The sequence below is a fragment of the Oncorhynchus clarkii genome, chromosome 7, assembly GCF_045791955.1.
Source record: "Oncorhynchus clarkii lewisi isolate Uvic-CL-2024 chromosome 7, UVic_Ocla_1.0, whole genome shotgun sequence".
Lineage (NCBI taxonomy): Eukaryota > Metazoa > Chordata > Actinopteri > Salmoniformes > Salmonidae > Oncorhynchus > Oncorhynchus clarkii.
In genome coordinates, this window is record NC_092153.1 from 83,847,013 (window position 1) to 83,867,738 (window position 20,726).

Consider the following 20,726-nt stretch of genomic DNA (forward strand, 5'->3'; position numbering starts at 1 on the left):
ACGGTGTAGATGGAGGGGTTTGGCATGACGGTGTAGATGGAGGGGTTTGGCATGACGGTGTAGATGGAGGGGTTTGGCATGACGGTGTAGATGGAGGGGTTTGGCATGACGGTGTAGATGGAGGGGTTTGGCATGACGGTGTAGATGGAGGGGTTTGGCATGACGGTGTAGATGGAGGGGTTTGGCATGACGGTGTAGATGGAGGGGTTTGGCATGACGGTGTAGATGGAGGGGTTTGGCATGACGGTGTAGATGGTGGGGTTTGGCATGACGGTGTAGATGGAGGGGATTGGCATGACGGTGTAGATGGAGGGGATTGGCATGACGGTGTAGATGGAGGGGTTTGGCATGACGGTGTAGATGGAGGGGTTTGGCATGACGGTGTAGATGGAGGGGTTTGGCATGACGGTGTAGATGGAGGGGTTTGGCATGACAGTGTAGATGGAGGGGTTTGGCATGACGGTGTAGATGGAGGGGTTTGGCATGACAGTGTAGATGGAGGGGTTTGGCATGACGGTGTAGATGGAGGGGTTTGGCATGACAGTGTAGATGGAGGGGTTTGGCATGACGGTGTAGATGGAGGGGTTTGGCATGACAGTGTAGATGGAGGGGTTTGGCATGACAGTGTAGATGGAGGGGTTTGGCATGACGGTGTAGATGGAGGGGATTGGCATGACAGTGTAGATGGAGGGGTTTGGCATGACAGTGTAGATGGAGGGGTTTGGCATGACAGTGTAGATGGAGGGGTTTGGCATGACAGTGTAGATGGAGGGGTTTGGCATGACAGTGTAGATGGAGGGGTTTGGCATGACAGTGTAGATGGAGGGGTTTGGCATGACGGTGTAGATGGAGGGGATTGGTATGACAGTGTAGATGGAGGGGTTTGGCATGACGGTGTAGATGGAGGGGTTTGGCATGACGGTGTAGATGGAGGGGCTTGGCATGACAGTGTAGATGGAGGGGTTTGGCATGACGGTGTAGATGGAGGGGTTTGGCATGACAGTGTAGATGGAGGGGTTTGGCATGACAGTGTAGATGGAGGGGTTTGGCATGACAGTGTAGATGGAGGGGTTTGGCATGACGGTGTAGATGGAGGGGTTTGGCATGACAGTTGTAGATGGAGGGGATTGGCGTGACGGTGTAGATGGAGGGGTTTGGCATGACGGTGTAGATGGAGCGGTTTGGCATGACGGTGTAGATGGAGGGGATTGGCGTGACGGTGTAGATGGAGGGGTTTGGCATGACAGTGTGGATGGAGGGGTTTGGCATGACAGTGTAGATGGAGGGGTTTGGCATGACAGTGTAGATGGAGGGGTTTGGCATGACAGTGTAGATGGAGGGGTTTGGCATGACAGTGTAGATGGAGGGGTTTGGCATGACAGTGTAGATGGAGGGGTTTGGCATGACAGTGTAGATGGAGGGGTTTGGCATGACGGTGTAGATGGAGGGGTTTGGCATGACAGTGTAGATGGAGGGGTTTGGCATGACAGTGTAGATGGAGGGGTTTGGCATGACAGTGTAGATGGAGGGGTTTGGCATGACAGTGTAGATGGAGGGGTTTGGCATGACAGTGTAGATGGAGGGGATTGGCATGACGGTGTAGATTGAGGGGTTTGGCATGACAGTGTAGATGGAGTGGTTTGGCATGACAGTGTAGATGGAGGGGTTTGGCATGACAGTGTAGATGGAGGGGTTTGGCATGACAGTGTAGATGGAGGGGTTTGGCATGACAGTGTAGATGGAGGGGTTTGGCATGACAGTGTAGATGGAGGGGTTTGGCATGACAGTGTAGATGGAGGGGTTTGGCATGACGGTGTAGATGGAGGGGTTTGGCATGACGGTGTAGATGGAGGGGTTTGGCATGACGGTGTAGATGGAGGGGTTTGGCATGACAGTGTAGATGGAGGGGTTTGGCATGACAGTGTAGATGGAGGGGTTTGGCATGACGGTGTAGATGGAGGGGTTTGGCATGACGGTGTAGATGGAGGGGTTTGGCATGACAGTGTAGATGGAGGGGTTTGGCATGACGGTGTAGATGGAGGGGTTTGGCATGACAGTGTAGATGGAGGGGTTTGGCATGACGGTGTAGATGGAGGGGTTTGGCATGACGGTGTAGATGGAGGGGTTTGGCATGCCACACACACGTCCTACTGCAGCAAACCAAAAGGCTGCTGCAGCGACAGAGAGTTACAGCCGATGTATGCTCGATCCGGGAGTGCGGACCTGAGGCTCCGTACAGACGGTGTGATGCCTCCGAAGGACAAATCCAGCTTCGTACGTCGATGCCGTATGTCCCCATTTTCACTACGTTTGGGGTCACTTATCCATTTCCTTGTTTTTGAAAAAAGCTTATTTTGTTGGCCATTAAAATAACATCAAATTGAGCAGAAATACAGTGTAGACATTATTAATGTTGTAAATGACTTTTGTGACTGGAAACAGCTGATTTTTAATGGAATATCTACTTAGGCGTACAGAGGCCCAATGGCACGGTGTTAGCTAATCCAAGTTTATCATTTTAAAAGGCTAATTGATCATTAGAAAACCATTTTGCAATTATGTTAGCACAGCTGAAAACTGTTGTTCTGATTAAAGAAGCAATAGAACTGGCCTTCGTTAGACTAATTGAGTATCTGGAGCATCAGCATTTGTGGGTTCGATTACAGGCTCAAAATGACAAGAAACAAAGAACTTTCTTCTGAAACTCATCAGTCCATTCTTGTTCTGAGAAATGAAGGCTATTCCGTGTGAGAAATTCCCAAGAAACTGAAGATCTCGTACAGCGCTGTGTACTACTCCCTTCACAGAACAGCGCAAACTGGCTCTAACCAGAATAGAATGAGGAGTGGGAGGCCCCGGTGCACACCTGAGCAAGAGGACAAGTACATTAGAGTGTCTAGTTTGAGAAACAGACGCCTCACAAGTTCTCAACTGGCAGCTTCATTAAATAGTACCCGCAAAACACCAGTTTCAACGTCAACAGTGAAGACGCGACTCCGGGATGCTGGCTTTCTAGGCAGAGTTGCAAAGAAAAAGCCACATCTTAGACTGGCCAATAAAAATAAAAGATTAAGATGGGCAAAAGAACACAGACACTGAACAGAGATATGATTTTTCTTTGCAACTCTGCCTAGAAGGCCAGCATCCCGGAGTCGGGGAACAGTGGGTTAACTGCCTTGTTCAGGGGCAGAAGGACAGATTCTCTTGGGAGGTAATATGGCCGGCATTTGATTGTAAGGAATTCTAGGTCCGGTGAGCTGGAGGACTTGAGTTCCTGTATGTTGTTATGGTTACACCATGAGTCGTTAATCATGAAGCATACACCGCCGCCCTTCCTCTCTCCAGAGAGGTGTTCATCTCTGTCGGCAAGATGCACGGAGAAGCTCGGTGGCTGAACCGATTCCGACAACGTATCCAGAGAGAGCCATGTTTCCGTGAAACAGAGAATGTTACAACCTCTGATGTCTCTCTGGAAGGCAACCCTTGCTCGAATTTTTCGTCTGCCTTGTTGTCCAAAGACTGGACATTAGTGAGTAGTATACTCGGGAGCGGTGGGCGATGTGCACGTCTACGAAGCCTGACGAGGAGGCCGCTCCGTCTGCCGTATCTGCGGCACCGTTGTTTTGGGTCGGCTACTGGAATTAGATCCATTGTCCTGGGTGGTGGTCCGAACAGAGGATCCGCTTCGGGAAAGTCGTATTCCTGGTCGTAATGTTGGTAAGTTGACTTCAATCTTATATCCAATAGTATAAGAGTAACAATGTAAAAAACAAAACAAAAACGAAATACTGCATAGTTTCCTACGGACTCGAAGTGAGGCGACCATCTTGTAGTAGATAACAGGTCTTAGCAGTAGGACTTGACTGTCTCTGCATGGTAATATATAGTAGATAGCAGGTCTTAGCAGTAGGACTTGACTGTCTATGCATGGTAATATGTAGTAGATAGCAGGTCTTAGCAGTAGGACTTGACTGTCTCTGCATGGTAATATATAGTAGATAGCAGGTCTTAGCAGTAGGACTTGACTGTCTATGCATGGTAATATGTAGTAGATAGCAGGTCTTAGCAGTAGGACTTGACTGTCTATGCATGGTAATATGTAGTAGATAGCAGGTCTTAGCAGTAGGACTTGACTGTCTCTGCATGGTAATATATAGTAGATAGCAGGTCTTAGCAGTAGGACTTGACTGTCTATGCATGGTAATATGTAGTAGATAGCAGGTCTTAGCAGTAGGACTTGACTGTCTCTGCATGGTAATATATAGTAGATAGCAGGTCTTAGCAGTAGGATTTGACTGTCTATGCATGGTAATATGTAGTAGATAGCAGGTCTTAGCAGTAGGACTTGACTGTCTCTGCATGGTAATATATAGTAGATAGCAGGTCTTAGCAGTAGGACTTGACTGTCTATGCATGGTAATATGCAGTAGATAGCAGGTCTTAGCAGTAGGACTTGACTGTCTCTGCATGGTAATATATAGTAGATAGCAGGTCTTAGCAGTAGGACTTGACTGTCTATGCATGGTAATATGTAGTAGATAGCAGGTCTTAGCAGTAGGACTTGACTGTCTCTGCATGGTAATATATAGTAGATAGCAGGTCTTAGCAGTAGGACTTGACTGTCTCTACATGGTAATATATAGTAGATAGCAGGTCTTAGCAGTAGGACTTGACTGTCTCTGCATGGTAATATATAGTAGATAGCAGGTCTTAGCAGTAGGACTTGACTGTCTATGCATGGTAATATGTAGTAGATAGCAGGTCTTAGCAGTAGGATTTGACTGTCTATGCATGGTAATATGTAGTAGATAGCAGGTCTTAGCAGTAGGACTTGACTGTCTCTGCATGGTAATATATAGTAGATAGCAGGTCTTAGCAGTAGGACTTGACTGTCTCTGCATGGTAATATGTAGTAGATAGCAGGTCTTAGCAGTAGGACTTGACTGTCTCTGCATGGTAATATATAGTAGATAGCAGGTCTTACCAGTAGGATTTGACTGTCTCTGCATGGTAATATATAGTAGATAGCAGGTCTTACCAGTAGGACTTGACTGTCTCTGCATGGTAATATATAGTAGATAGCAGGTCTTAGCAGTAGGATTTGACTGTCTATGCATGGTAATATATAGTAGATAGCAGGTCTTAGCAGTAGGACTTGACTGTCTCTGCATGGTAATATATAGTAGATAGCAGGTCTTAGCAGTAGGATTTGACTGTCTATGCATTGTAATATATAGTAGATAGCAGGTCTTAGCAGTAGAACTTGACTGTACGGTAGGACAGAAGTAATGAGGATATTAGGTCTCGTAACGGGTCTTACCAGTAGCATTTGTCATTGTTTGCCAGCAGCTTCTCCACCATGTGTTCGACCCGAATAAACCAGCTGGGAACAGCCTTGTAGATCAGAGGGGTGTCAGATCTGTAGGATACAAACATATATTACACACAACCAATCAAAAGTTTGGATACACCTACCGTAATTGCTGGACTATTAAGCACACCTGAATATAAACCGCACCCACTGAATTATTAAACAAATATGTATTTTGTACATAAATAAGCCGCACATGTCTGTCTATAAGCCGCAGGTGCCTACCGGTACATTGAAACAACTTAACTTTACACAGCCTTTAAACGAAACACGGCTTGTAACAAAAATAAATAGGCTTTTAAACAAAAACACGGCATTATGTGACGGTGCTCAGTTTTTTTTTGAAAGCGGGAAAAATCAATAAATTAGCCGCGTCGTTGTATAAACCGCGAGGTTCAAAGGGAATAAAGTAGCGGTTTATAGTCCGGAAATTACAGTAGTCATTCCAGGGTTTTTCTTTATTTTTTTTCCATTGTAGAATAATAATGAAACGCTATGAAATAACACATATGGAATCATGTCGTAACCTAAAAAAAAAAAAAAAGTGTTAAACAAAATCAGAATATATTTTATATTTGAGATTCTTCAAAGTAGCTAAAGTAGTGTCAGACGTAGAGGGTGAGGTAGAGGAGGACGAGAGGAGAGTGAGAGGAGGAGAGGTAGCGGAGGAGAGGAAGAGAGAGAGGTAGAGGAGGAGAGGAAGAGAGGAGAGGTAGAGGAGGAGAGGAAGAGAGGAGAGGTAGAGGAGGAGAGGAAGAGAGGAGAGGTAGAGGAGGAGAGGAAGAGAGGAGAGGTAGTGGAGGAGAGGAAGAGAGGAGAGGTAGAGGAAGAGTAGGGAGAGAGAGGTAGCGGAGGAGAGGAAGAGAGAGAGGTAGAGGAGGAGAGGAAGAGAGGAGAGGTAGTGGAGGAGGAGGAAGAGAGAGAGGTAGAGGAAGAGTAGGGAGTGAAGAGGGAGAGTGATCTTCTCTTCATCCCATCTGTGATTTAACACTACCAGCGTCTGGGAGGTCAGTGGGAAGGTCATCAGACAGACCTACTAGGAAGTGTTTTCTTGGGAGTTACTAAGGAAGACTGACCTCCAACAGAAAGGGTAGCTATGCTTGAAAGAGCCGCTGTTGACCAGGCGACCCCGTTCCTTCAGCCATTTGATGATGTTCTTGTCAGCATCCTACAGGAGAGGGAAAGCCTGTGAGATTGCTGCTCGGCTGAAAACTTCACCCAACTTCCCGGGTTTATCAGAAATTAGAGTTGAAGGATTTCCCTCCCTGCTTACTCCTTCCTGATTCTGGGAATCCTCCAACCACTATTTTTTTTATAGAAAAACCTGGGAATTTGGGAAGTTTCTGTGATTTTGCCACCCTTATACAACAAACAGAATCACATATCCCAGAATACAGTTCAGTACCAGCTGACAGAGAGGTAGGAGAGGAGACAGACATATCCCAGAATACAGTTCAGTACCAGCTGACAGAGAGATAGGAGAGGAGACAGTGTTTGGGGAGGAGAAGGGTTTAACTGTTCTCCTTTACACTTCATGTTTATTATAGGAAATCAAACCAGCAATTACTGTGTTAGGTAACACCATTTTTCACACTCTCTTCTACAAGGTAACCTTATTTCATTCCTGTTCCTTTTTACTTTCCCTATAGCGGCTCATATACTCTCCAGGCTCGTCTTGCTTTTTACAAATGATCTTTATCAAACAGGAGAACGGATTGATTCAGATTAGTGGAAACGGGTCAAATGTGTGTGTGTGTGTCCAGTGTGTGTGTGTGTCCAGTGCGTGTCCATTAGTGTCCGGTGTGTGTCCATTAGTGTCCAGTGTGTGTGTGTGTGTGTGTGTGTCCATTAGTGTCCAGTGTGTGTGTGTCCATTAGTGTCCAGTGTGTGTGTGTGTGTGTCCATTAGTGTCCAGTGTGTGTGTGTGTGTCCAGTGTGTGTCCAGTGTGTGTCCATTAGTGTCCAGTGTATGTGTGTGTGTGTCCAGTGTGTGTGTGTGTGTCCAGTGTGTGTCCATTAGTGTCCAGTGTATGTGTGTGTGTGTCCAGTGTGTGTGTGTGTGTCCAGTGTGTGTCCAGTGTGTGCTTCCTGGCAGCAGACTGGAACTGCATGGTCCTTCCTGTCTGATACATAATTGATTTAGGGAGTCTTCTGTTAACCTCCAAAGTGTGTGTGTGTCCAGTGTGTCCGTGTCCAGTGTGTGTGTGTCCAGTGTGTGTGTGTGTGTGTGTGTGTGTGTGTGTGTGTCCAGTGTGTGTGTGTGTGTGTGTGTGTGTCCAGTGTGTGTGTGTGTGTGTCCAGTGTGTGTGTGTGTGTGTGTGTGTCCAGTGTGTGTGTGTGTGTGTGTGTGTCCAGTGTGTGTGTGTGTGTGTGTGTGTGTCCAGTGTGTATGTGTGTGTGTGTGTGTGTGTGTCCAGTGTGTATGTGTGTGTGTGTGTGTGTGTGTCCAGTGTGTGTGTGTGTGTGTGTGTGTGTGTGTGTGTGTGTGTCCAGTGTGTGTGTGTGTGTGTGTGTCCAGTGTGTGTGTGTGTGTGTCCAGTGTGTGTGTGTGTGTGTGTGTGTCCAGTGTGTGTGTGTGTGTGTGTGTGTCCAGTGTGTGTGTGTGTGTGTGTGTGTCCAGTGTGTGTGTGTGTGTGTGTGTCCAGTGTGTGTGTGTGTCCAGTGTGTGTGTGTGTCCAGTGTGTGTGTGTGTCCAGTGTGTGTGTGTGTGTGTGTGGGTAGTGTGTTTCTTAACCTCCAACATCAACGCCGCCTGGGACAACGCCAGGCGGTGCATCAACTCTCTGGGTCCTTCAGATGCGTTAACCCCTAAATGACTTTAGGTTAGAGAAGTGGGCCAGTCAAAAGAAGGGCTGCCAGTTCAAATCCCAGGTGGTTCATATCTATTCTAGGGCCCTGCTGCCTGCCTGCCTGCCTGCCTCGCCTGGCAGATGTGTTAAACCCGGTGCTAACCTCCTCATAAAGGCACAGCAGGAGCCTCAAGGTTAGAGAAGGAGGCCAGTCGTAAATCGAAGGGTTGCCAGTTCAAATCCCAGATGATGATGGCGGAGAGATGAACTATGACGTCAAATGTTGTGTGTTCTCTTAAAACTAAATTAGGTCAAACTTTTTTTTTTTAAACTGAAGGTTAGTTAAAATCCACTTTAAAACTATTTTTGTCGTCATATCAAGGCTACCAACGAACTACAGTACGGCTGAGGGGAGACCGGCACCAGCTGTGATTCTACCAATCAGAGAGTACGGCTGAGGGTGTGAATCCACCAATCAGAGAGTACGGCTGAGGGTGTGAATCCACCAATCAGAGAGTACGGCTGAGGGTGTGAATCCACCAATCAGAGAGTACGGCTGAGGGTGTGATTCTATCCAATCAGAGAGTACGGCTGAGGGTGTGATTCTATCCAATCAGAGAGTACGGCTGAGGGTGTGATTCCACCAATCAGAGAGTACGGCTGAGGGTGTGATTCCACCAATCAGAGAGTACGGCTGAGGGTGTGATTCCACCAATCAGAGAGTATGGCTGAAGGTGTGATTCCACCAATCAGAGAGTATGGCTGAGGGTGTGATTCTACCAATCAGAGAGTACGGCTGAGGGGAGACCGGCATCAGCTGTGATTCTACCAATCAGAGAGTACGGCTGAGGGTGTGATTCTACCAATCAGAGAGTACGGCTGAGGGGAGACCGGCATCAGCTGTGATTCTACCAATCAGAGAGTATGGCTGAGGGTGTGATTCCACCAATCAGAGAGTACGGCTGAGGGTGTGATTCCACCAATCAGAGAGTACGGCTGAGGGTGTGATTCCACCAATCAGAGAGTACGGCTGGTGTGTTTCCCCCGTCTCTCTACTGACACCTCAGTAGGCCCAGTGAAACACTGACCCATGTGGTCTGTCAGTGGTCCAGAAGAACCACCTGACTCCTGCTACAGTGGTCCTGACGTCCAGACATGCGCCCAGACAGACAGACAGAGAAACAGGCAGACAGAGACAGACAGAGACAGACAGAGACAGACAGACAGAGACATCCGTCCAGACAGACAGACAGAGAAAGAGGCAGACAGAGAAACAGACAGACAGAGACAGACAGACAGACATCCGTCCAGACAGACAGAGAGACATCCGTCCAGACAGACAGACAGACAGAGAAACAGGCAGACAGACAGACAGAGAAACAGGCAGACAGAGACAGACAGACAGACAGACAGAGAAACAGACAGACAGACAGACAGACAGACAGACAGACCTACCTTGACATACTGTCCCACAAAGTCAGTGACTTCATCAGTGAAGCACCCAGAGGAGTCGACAGGACAGACGGGAGCCTGGTCTCTCTGGCAGATGTTGTTCTCCATACACACACGGTAATCATCCTGTAACAGACATATATTATACATTAGACTGGATGGTCCTCCTGTAATAGATATATATTACACATTAGACTGGATGATCCTCCTGTAACAGATATATATTATACATTAGACTGGATGATCCTCCTGTAACAGATATATACTATACATTAGACTGGATGATCCTCCTGTAACAGATATATACTATACATTAGACTGGATGATGTGATGCTCCTGTAACAGATATATACTATACATTAGACTGGATGATCCTCCTGTAACATATATATATTATACATTAGACTAGATGATCCTCCTGTGACAGATATATATTATACATTAGACTGGATGATCCTCCTGTAACAGATATATATTATACATTAGACTGTGCGTGGAGGAGCTTTAACAGTGTGTTCTATACTAGGATTCTTTATTCGGCCAGCGCCTGTGTTTTTAAAGATGAGCATACGACCACAAACTTATATTTTATTTCAGCTCATGAAACATGGGACAAACACGTTTATTTTTATAGTTCGGTATATATGATTTTTTTTAAAGCCCAATCTGTCACAGCTCCACGGAGTCTATTTAGCTTTTTTTTTTTTTTTTTTAAATGGGTCAAATCTCTTGGTGTTCCTGCAGGAATGTTTATTCATATAGCAGTCCATTCTATCTTAATGAGAAGACAGAGAGAGAGACCGAGAGACAAAGAGAGAGAGACAGAGAGAGACCGTGAGAGAGTAGAAAGCAGAGTTAGAGTTACCAGCTCCAGCCTACCAGCTCCAGCATAGGACTGTCTGTCCTTGTCAAGAACACCTGCAGCTGATACCCCCCTCAAGTCAGACAGCTCCAGTAACGACTAGTGGGGCTACCGGGGACCAGGGACGACTAGCGGGGCTACCGGGGACCAGTAACGACTAGCGGGGCTACCGGGGACCAGTGACGACTAGCGGGGCTACCAGGGACGACTAGCGGGGCTACCAGGGACGACTAGCGGGGCTACCAGGGACGACTAGCGGGGCTACCAGGGACGACTAGCGGGGCTACCAGGGACGACTAGCGGGGCTACCAGGGACGACTAGCGTGGCAACCAGGGACGACTAGCGGGGCTACCAGGGACGACTAGCGGGGCTACCAGGGACGACTAGCGGGGCTACTAGGGACGACTAGCGGGGCTACCAGGGACGACAAGCGGGGCTACCAGGGACGACTAGCGGGGCTACCAGGGACGACTAGCGGGGCTACCAGGGACGACTAGCGGGGCTACCAGGGACCAGTAACGACTAGCGGGGCTACCGGGGACCAGTGACGACTAGCGGGGCTACCAGGGACGACTAGCGGGGCTACCAGGGACGACTAGCGGGGCTACCAGGGACGACTAGCGAGGCTACCAGGGACGACTAGCGGGGCTACCAGGGACGACTAGCGGGGCTACCAGGGACGACTAGCGGGGCTACCAGGGACGACTAGCGGGGCAACCAGGGACGACAAGCGAGGCTACCAGGGACGACTAGTGGGGCTACCAGGGACGACTAGTGGGGCTACCAGGGACGGCTAGCCGGGCTACCAGGGACGGCTAGCGGGGCTACCAGGGACGGCTAGCGGGGCCACCAGGGACGGCTAGCGGGGCCACCAGGGACGACAAGCGAGGCTACCAGGGACGACTAGCGAGGCTACCAGCGGGGCTACCAGGGACGACTAGCGGGGCTACCAGGGACGACTAGCCGGGCTACCAGGGACGACAAGCGAGGCTACCAGGGACCAGGGACGACTAGTGGGGCTACCAGGGACGACTAGTGGGGCTACCAGGGACGACTAGCGGGGCTACCAGGGACGACTAGCGGGGCTACCAGGGACGACTAGCGGGGCTACCAGGGACGACTAGCGGGGCTACCAGGGACGACTAGCGGGGCTACCAGGGACGACTAGCGGGGCTACCAGGGACGACTAGCGGGGCTACCAGGGACGACTAGCGGGGCTACCAGGGACGACTAGCGGGGCTACCAGGGACGACTAGCGGGGTTACCAGGGACGACAAGCGAGGCTACCAGGGACGACAAGCGAGGCTACCAGGGACCAGGGACGACAAGCGAGGCTACCAGCGGGGCTACCAGGGACGACTAGCGGGGCTACCAGGGACGACTAGCCGGGCTACCAGGGACGACAAGCGAGGCTACCAGGGACCAGGGACGACTAGTGGGGCTACCAGGGACGACTAGTGGGGCTACCAGGGACGACTAGCGGGGCTACCAGGGACGACTAGCGGGGCTACCAGGGACGACTAGCGGGGCTACCAGGGACGACTAGCGGGGCTACCAGGGACGACTAGCGGGGCTACCAGGGACGACTAGTGGGGCTACCAGGGACGACTAGCGGGGCTACCAGCGGGGCTACCAGGGACGACTAGCGGGGCTACCAGGGACGGCTAGCCGGGCTACCAGGGACGGCTAGCCGGGCTACCAGGGACGGCTAGCGGGGCTACCTGGGACGACAAGCGAGGCTACCAGAGACCAGGGACAACAAGCGAGGCTACCAGCGGGGCTACCAGGGACGACTAGCGGGGCTACCAGGGACGACTAGCGGGGCTACCAGGGACGACTAGCGGGGCTACCAGGGACGACTAGCGGGGTTACCAGGGACAACAAGCGAGGCTACCAGGGACGACAAGCGAGGCTACCAGGGACCAAGGACGACTAGCGAGGCTACCAGGGACGACTAGCGAGGCTACCAGGGACGACTAGTGGGGCTACCGGGGACCAGGGATGACTAGCGGGGCTACCGGGGACCAGGGACGGCTAGCCGGGCTACCAGGGACGACTAGCAGGGCTACCAGGGACGAGAGAAACAGACAGAGAAACAGACAGGGACGACTAGCGAGGCTAACAGGGACCAGGGACGACTAGCGAGGCTACCAGGGACCAGGGACGACTAGCGGGGCTACCAGGGACAACTAGTGGGGCTACCGGGGACCAGGGATGACTAGCGGGGCTCCCGGGAACCATCGACGACTAGCCGGGCTACCGGGGACCATCGACGACTAGCGGGGCTACCGGGGACCATCGACGACTAGCGGGGCTACCGGGGACCACTAGCGGGGCTACCAGGGACCACTAGCGGGGCTACCAGGGACCACTAGCGGGGCTACCAGGGACCACTAGCGGGGCTACCAGGGACCACTAGCGGGGCTACCAGGGACCACTAGCGGGCCTACCAGGGACCACTAGCGGGGCTACCAGGGACCACTAGCGGGGCTACCAGGGACCAGGGACGAGTAGCGGGGCTACCAGGGACCAGGGACGAGTAGCGGGGCTACCAGGGACCAGGGACGAGTAGCGGGGCTACCAGGGACCAGGGACGAGTAGCGGGGCTACCAGGGACGAGTAGCGGGGCTACCGGGGACGAAAAGCGGGGCTACCGGGGACGACTAGCGGGGCTACCGGGGACGACTAGCGGGGCTACCGGGGACGAGTAGCGGGGCTACCGGGGACGAGTAGCCGGGCTACCGGGGACCAGGGACGACTAGCCGGGCTACCGGGGACCAGGGACGACTAGCCGGGCTACCGGGGACCAGGGACGACTAGCCGGGCTACCGGGGACCAGGGACGACTAGCCGGGCTACCGGGGACCAGGGACGACTAGCCGGGCTGCCGGGGACCAGGGACGACTAGCCGGGCTGCCGGGGACCAGGGACGACTAGCCGGGCTGCCGGGGACCAGGGACGACTAGCCGGGCTGCCGGGGAACAGGGACGACTAGCCGGGCTACCGGGGACCAGGGACGACTAGCCGGGCTACCGGGGACCAGGGACGACTAGCCGGGCTACCGGGGACCAGGGACGACTAGCCGGGCTACCGGGGACCAGGGACGACTAGCCGGGCTACCGGGGACCAGGGACGACTAGCCGGGCTACCGGGGACCAGGGACGACTAGCCGGGCTACCGGGGACCAGGGACGACTAGCCGGGCTACCGGGGACCAGGGACGACTAGCCGGGCTACCGGGGACCAGGGACGACTAGCCGGGCTACCGGGGACCAGGGACGACTAGCCGGGCTACCGGGGACCAGGGACGACTAGCCGGGCTACCGGGGACCAGGGACGAGTAGCGGGGCTACCGGGGACGAAAAGCGGGGCTACCGGGGACGACTAGCGGGGCTACCGGGGACGAGTAGCGGGGCTACCGGGGACGACTAGCCGGGCTACCGGGGACCAGGGACGACTAGCCGGGCTACCGGGGACCAGGGACGACTAGCCGGGCTACCGGGGACGACTAGCCGGGCTACCGGGGACGACTAGCCGGGCTACCGGGGACCAGGGACGACTAGCCGGGCTACCGGGGACCAGGGACGACTAGCCGGGCTACCGGGGACCAGGGACGACTAGCCGGGCTACCGGGGACCAGGGACGACTAGCCGGGCTACCGGGGAACAGGGACGACTAGCCGGGCTACCGGGGACCAGGGACGACTAGCCGGGCTACCGGGGACCAGGGACGACTAGCCGGGCTACCGGGGACGACTAGCCGGGCTACCGGGGACGACTAGCGGGGCTACCGGGGACGACTAGCGGGGCTACCAGGGACAACTAGTGGGGCTATCAGGGACCAGGGATGACTAGCGGGGCTACAGGGGACCATCGACGACTAGCGGGGCTACAGGGGACCATCGACGACTAGCGGGGCTACAGGGGACCATCGACGACTAGCGGGGCTACAGGGGACCATCGACGACTAGCGGGGCTACAGGGGACCATCGACGACTAGCGGGGCTACCGGGGACCAGGGACGACTAGCGGGGCTACCAGGGACGACTAGCCGGGCTACCGGGGACCAGGGACGACTAGCCGGGCTACCGGGGACCAGGGACGACTAGCCGGGCTACCGGGGACCAGGGACGACTAGCCGGGCTACCGGGGACCAGGGACGACTAGCCGGGCTACCGGGGACCAGGGACGACTAGCCGGGCTACCGGGGACCAGGGACGACTAGCCGGGCTACCGGGGACCAGGGACGACTAGCCGGGCTACCGGGGACCAGGGACGACTAGCCGGGCTACCGGGGACCAGGGACGACTGGCGGGGGACGACTGGCGGGGCTAACAGCGACCAGTAATGACTAGAGAGGCTACCAGGGACCAGTAATGACTAGCGAGGCTACCAGGGACCAGTAATGACTAGCGAGGCTACCAGGGACCAGTAATGACTAGCGAGGCTACCAGGGACCAGTAATGACTAGCGAGGCTACCAGGGACCAGTAATGACTAGCGAGGCTACCAGGGACCAGTAATGACTAGCGAGGCTACCAGGGACCAGTAATGACTAGCGAGGCTACCAGGGACCAGTAATGACTAGCGAGGCTACCAGGGACCAGTACCAGGGGCTAGCTGGAATATGGGAAATAAGTAGTGCACTACATAGGGAATATGGGGAATAAGTAGTGCACTACATAGGAAATAGGGGGAATAAGTAGTGCACTACATAGGAAATAGGGTGCCATCTGGGGTAGAGAAACAGTCATATCATCCCTCTACCTTTCTGTAGTATCGGAACCACTCTATAAATCGACCCGGCAACCGCCAACCAATCAACAAACAGCCCTCTGAATACTGAGCCGGTCAGAAGCCGGCATGATGTGGTACTGTGATTACGGTGTGGTGCAGAGGGAACCGGAATGGTGGTTTGTGTCAGTGTCTGTCATTCATTAATTTCCTTCACCAACAACCTGATCTCAGGTCATTCATTTCCTCCACCAACCTGATCTCAGATCATTCATTCCCTCCACCAACCTGATCTCAGGTCATTGATTCCCTCCACCAACCTGATCTCAGATCATTCATTCCCTCCACCAACCTGATCTCAGGTCATTGATTCCCTCCACCAACCTGATCTCAGATCATTCATTCCCTCCACCAACCTGATCTCAGGTCATTGATTCCCTCCACCAACCTGATCTCAGGTCATTGATTCCCTCCACCAACCTGATCTCAGGTCATTGATTCCCTCCACCAACCTGATCTCAGGTCATTGATTCCCTCCACCAACCTGATCTCAGGTCATTCATTTCCCCCAACAACCTGATCTCAGATCATTCATTTCCCTCCACCAACCTGATCTCAGATCATTAAATCCCTCCACCAACCTGATCTCAGATCATTGATTCCCTCCACCAACCTGATCTCAGATCATTGATTCCCTCCACCAACCTGATCTCAGATCATTGATTCCCTCCAACAACCTGATCTCAGATCCCTTTGTTTCATGTAAATATGTACGGTACAGATGTGAACAGATTAATAATTTAATTAAAATCAACAAATCAAATACTCACAGCTCCAAAGTATGGCGCCTGGTGGACGACTCCTGTCCCCTCCTCCTCTCTGACATAACTGTCCATCACCACCTGGAAGGCCCCCGTCTCCCCGCACTACAGAGGACATGTTAGAACCTGTTATAGTCTCCCTGCACTACAGAGGAGAGACAGACAGGTTTTATACTACATGTAGGCTCTTTTGGTGAATGAACACACATTTCTTTAGATCGAGGTAGAATATTATACATTACTATACACATTATTATACATTACTATACACATTATTATACATTACTATACACATTATTATACATTACTATACACATTACTATACACATTATTATACATTACTATACATTACTATACACATTATTATACATTATTGTACAATACTATACATTACTATACATTACTATACAATATTATACATTACTATACATTACTATACAATATTATACATTACTATACATTACTATACAATATTATACATTACTATACATTACTATACAATATTATACATTACTATACATTACTATACAATATTATACATTACTATACAATATTATACATTACTATACATTACTATACAATATTATACATTACTATACATTACTATACAATATTATACATTACTATACAATATTATACATTACTATACATTACTATACATTACTATACAATATTATACATTACTATACAATATATTACTATAAATTCCATACACATTATAAAATATTATACATTACTATACAATATTATACATTTTACAATATTATACATTATACAATATTATACATTACTATACAATATTATACATTACTATACAATATTATACATTACTATACAATATTATACATTATACAATATTATACATTACTATACAATATTATACATTACTATACAATATTATACATTACAATATTATACATTATACATTACTATACAATGTTATACATTACTATACAATATTATACAATATACATTACTATACAATATTATACATTATACATTACTATACACATTATACAATACTATAGACATACATTATACGTTACTATACACATTATACAATATTATACATTGTACAATACTATACAATACTACACACATTATACAATATTACACATTATACAATATTACACATTATCATACACACATCATCTCACCTTCCTGAAATAGTCAAACAGAGGCTTGTATTTCTTCCCCTTCAGCGTCTTCCCAGGGAACCTACAGGACAAAACAACAAGTCAAACCGCTGTTCCGCCTGTCGTACTGAAACACGTATTTCTACTACCTTGTAGTTCCCACGTAGGACTGGAAGACAGCGTCAGGCTGATTATGCTGTGCTTTAAATGTGCTGAGAAACTTAAACTTCTCCTGTTGCCTAAACTCTGTGGAACAGGCTTATCCTTATGGAACAGGCTTAACCTTATGCCTCTGCTCCCACGACAACACTACCCACTTTGGCTCACTGTCTCTTCACTACCCACTGTGGTTCATTGTCCCTTCACTACCCACTGTGGCTCATTGTCCCTTCACTACAACACTACCCACTGTGGCTCATTGTCCCTTCACTACCCACTGTGGCTCATTGTCTCTTCACTACAACACTACCCACTGTGGTTCATTGTCTCTTCACTACCCACTGTGGCTCATTGTCCCTTCACTACCCACTGTGGCTCATTGTCCCTTCACTACAACACTACCCACTGTGGCTCATTGTCCCTTCACTACCCACTGTGGCTCATTGTCCCTTCACTACAACACTACCCACTGTGGCTCATTGTCCCTTCACTACCCACTGTGGTTCATTGTCCCTTCACTACAACACTACCCACTGTGGCTCATTGTCTCTTCACTACCCACTGTGGCTCATTGTCCCTTCACTACCCACTGTGGCTCATTGTCCCTTCACTACAACACTACCCACTGTGGCTCATTGTCCCTTCACTACAACACTACCCACTGTGGCTCATTGTCCCTTCACTACCCACTGTGGCTCATTGTCTCTTCACTACCCACTGTGGCTCATTGTCTCTTCACTACCCACTGTGGCTCATTGTCTCTTCACTACCCACTGTGGTTCATTGTCTCTTCACTACCCACTGTGGCTCATTGTCTCTTCACTACCCACTGTGGCTCATTGTCTCTTTACTACCCACTGTGGTTCATTGTCTCTTCACTACAACACTACCCACTGTGGCTCACTGTCTCTTCACTACAACACTACCCACTGTGGCTCATTGTCCCTTCACTACAACACTACCCACTGTGGCTCATTGTCCCTTCACTACAACACTACCCACTGTGGCTCACTGTCTCTTCACTACAACACTACCCACTGTGGCTCATTGTCCCTTCACTACAACACTACCCACTGTGGCTCATTGTCCCTTCACTACAACACTACCCACTGTGGCTCATTGTCCCTTCACTACAACACTACCCACTGTGGCTCACTGTCTCTTCACTACAACAGTACCCACTGTGGCTCATTGTCCCTTCACTACAACACTACCCACTGTGGCTCATTGTCCCTTCACTACAACACTACCCACTGTGGCTCATTGTCTCTTCACTACCCACTGTGGTTCATTGTCCCTTCACTACCCACTGTGGCTCATTGTCTCTTCACTACAACACTACCCACTGTGGCTCATTGTACCTTCACTACAACACTACCCACTGTGGCTCATTGTCCCTTCACTACAACACTACCCACTGTGGCTCATTGTACCTTCACTACCCACTGTGGTTCATTGTCCCTTCACTACAACACTACCCACTGTGGTTCATTGTCCCTTCGCTACAACACTACCCACTGTGGTTCATTGTCCCTTCACTACAACACTACCCACTGTGGCTCACTGTCTCTTCACTACAACACTACCCACTGTGGCTCATTGTCCCTTCACTACAACACTACCCACTGTGGCTCATTGTCCCTTCACTACAACACTACCCACTGTGGCTCATTGTCCCTTCACTACAACACTACCCACTGTGGCTCACTGTCTCTTCACTACAACACTACCCACTGTGGCTCATTGTCCCTTCACTACAACACTACCCACTGTGGCTCACTGTCTCTTCACTACAACACTACCCACTGTGGCTCATTGTCCCTTCACTACCCACTGTGGTTCATTGTCCCTTCACTACCCACTGTGGCTCATTGTCTCTTCACTACAACACTACCCACTGTGGCTCATTGTCCCTTCACTACAACACTACCCACTGTGGCTCATTGTCCCTTCACTACAACACTACCCACTGTGGCTCACTGTCTCTTCACTACAACACTACCCACTGTGGCTCATTGTCTCTTCACTACCCACTGTGGTTCATTGTCCCTTCACTACCCACTGTGGCTCATTGTCTCTTCACTACAACACTACCCACTGTGGCTCATTGTCCCTTCACTACAACACTACCCACTGTGGCTCATTGTACCTTCACTACCCACTGTGGTTCATTGTCCCTTCACTACAACACTACCCACTGTGGTTCATTGTCCCTTCGCTACAACACTACCCACTGTGGTTCATTGTCCCTTCACTACAACACTACCCACTGTGGCTCATTGTCCCTTCACTACAACACTACCCACTGTGGCTCATGGTCCCTTCACTACCCACTGTGGCTCACTGTCCCTTCACTACAACACTACCCACTGTGGTTCATTGTCCCTTCACTACCCACTGTGGTTCATTGTCCCTTCACTACAACACTACCCACTAAGCCCCAACTCTAACCCCTAACCTAAGCCCCAACTCTAACCTACGCCCCAACTCTGACCCCTAACCTACGCCCCAACTCTGACCCCTAACCTACGCCCCAACTCTGACCCCTAACCTACGCCCCAACTCTGACCCCTAACCTACGCCTCCAACTCTGACCCCTAACCTAAGCCTCCAACTCTGACCCCTAACCTAAGCCTCCAACTCTGACCCCTAACCTAAGCCCCCAACTCTGACCCCTAACCTAAGCCCCCAACTCTAACCCCTAACCTACGCCCCCAACTCTAACCCCTAACCTACGCCCCCAACTCTAACCCCTAACCTACGCCCCCAACTCTAACCCCTAACCTACGCCCCCAACTCTAACCCCTAACCTACGCCCCCAACTCTAACCCCTAACCTACGCCCCCAACTCTAACCCCTAACCTAAGACCTAAAATAGCCTTTGTCCTTGTGGGGACCTGGAAAATGTCTCCAAGAGATCATTTTTCTTGTGTCACTGTCCTTGTGGGGACTTCAGGTGTCCATGAACAAACAAACAATTGATCCCTTCCTCACCAGAACACCACAGGAATAGCAATCAAACCCAGATAGATAGATGAGAGATTGCCAGTCCATCTAATATGCCTCGATTTCTTCTAGTGATGCCTGTCCCAGTGTCTCAACACTATCTCAGAGCACCAGAGGAAAATGGCTTAAAGCAGCCATCTTACAGGCCGGAGACACGGACATATTTTTAATGTGTACTAGTCTATTACAGTGCTTTTGAAACCTCTCCTCCGGGACCCCCTGATGCTTCCCTGTGTTGTCGTAGCCCTGACCTATCCTCACCTGAATCCCGTAGTCAAGGGTTTGATTAATTAGTTGACAAGTTAAATCAGGTGTGCTAGCTGTGGAATATATCAAATACATGGAACGGATAAGGGTTCCCCCGAGGAGAGGTTTAAACTAAACTATCATTACCACTGG

The 20,726-nt window shown here is 50.5% G+C and overlaps 1 protein-coding gene across 1 annotated transcript in view; it reads right to left on the reverse strand.

The window, feature by feature from the left end:
• Positions 1-20,726, reverse strand: part of LOC139413919 (isoleucyl-tRNA synthetase 1) — a 103,895-nt gene that overhangs the window by 64,530 nt on the left and 18,639 nt on the right. Inside the window, exons 9-13 of the mRNA XM_071161780.1 lie at positions 17,184-17,244; positions 16,036-16,131; positions 9,616-9,738; positions 6,448-6,539; positions 5,321-5,419 (exon numbers count right to left, since the gene is read on the reverse strand). Of these exons, the coding sequence (XP_071017881.1) occupies positions 5,321-5,419; positions 6,448-6,539; positions 9,616-9,738; positions 16,036-16,131; positions 17,184-17,244 (471 nt within the window). The remainder of the gene's footprint in view (positions 1-5,320; positions 5,420-6,447; positions 6,540-9,615; positions 9,739-16,035; positions 16,132-17,183; positions 17,245-20,726) is intronic.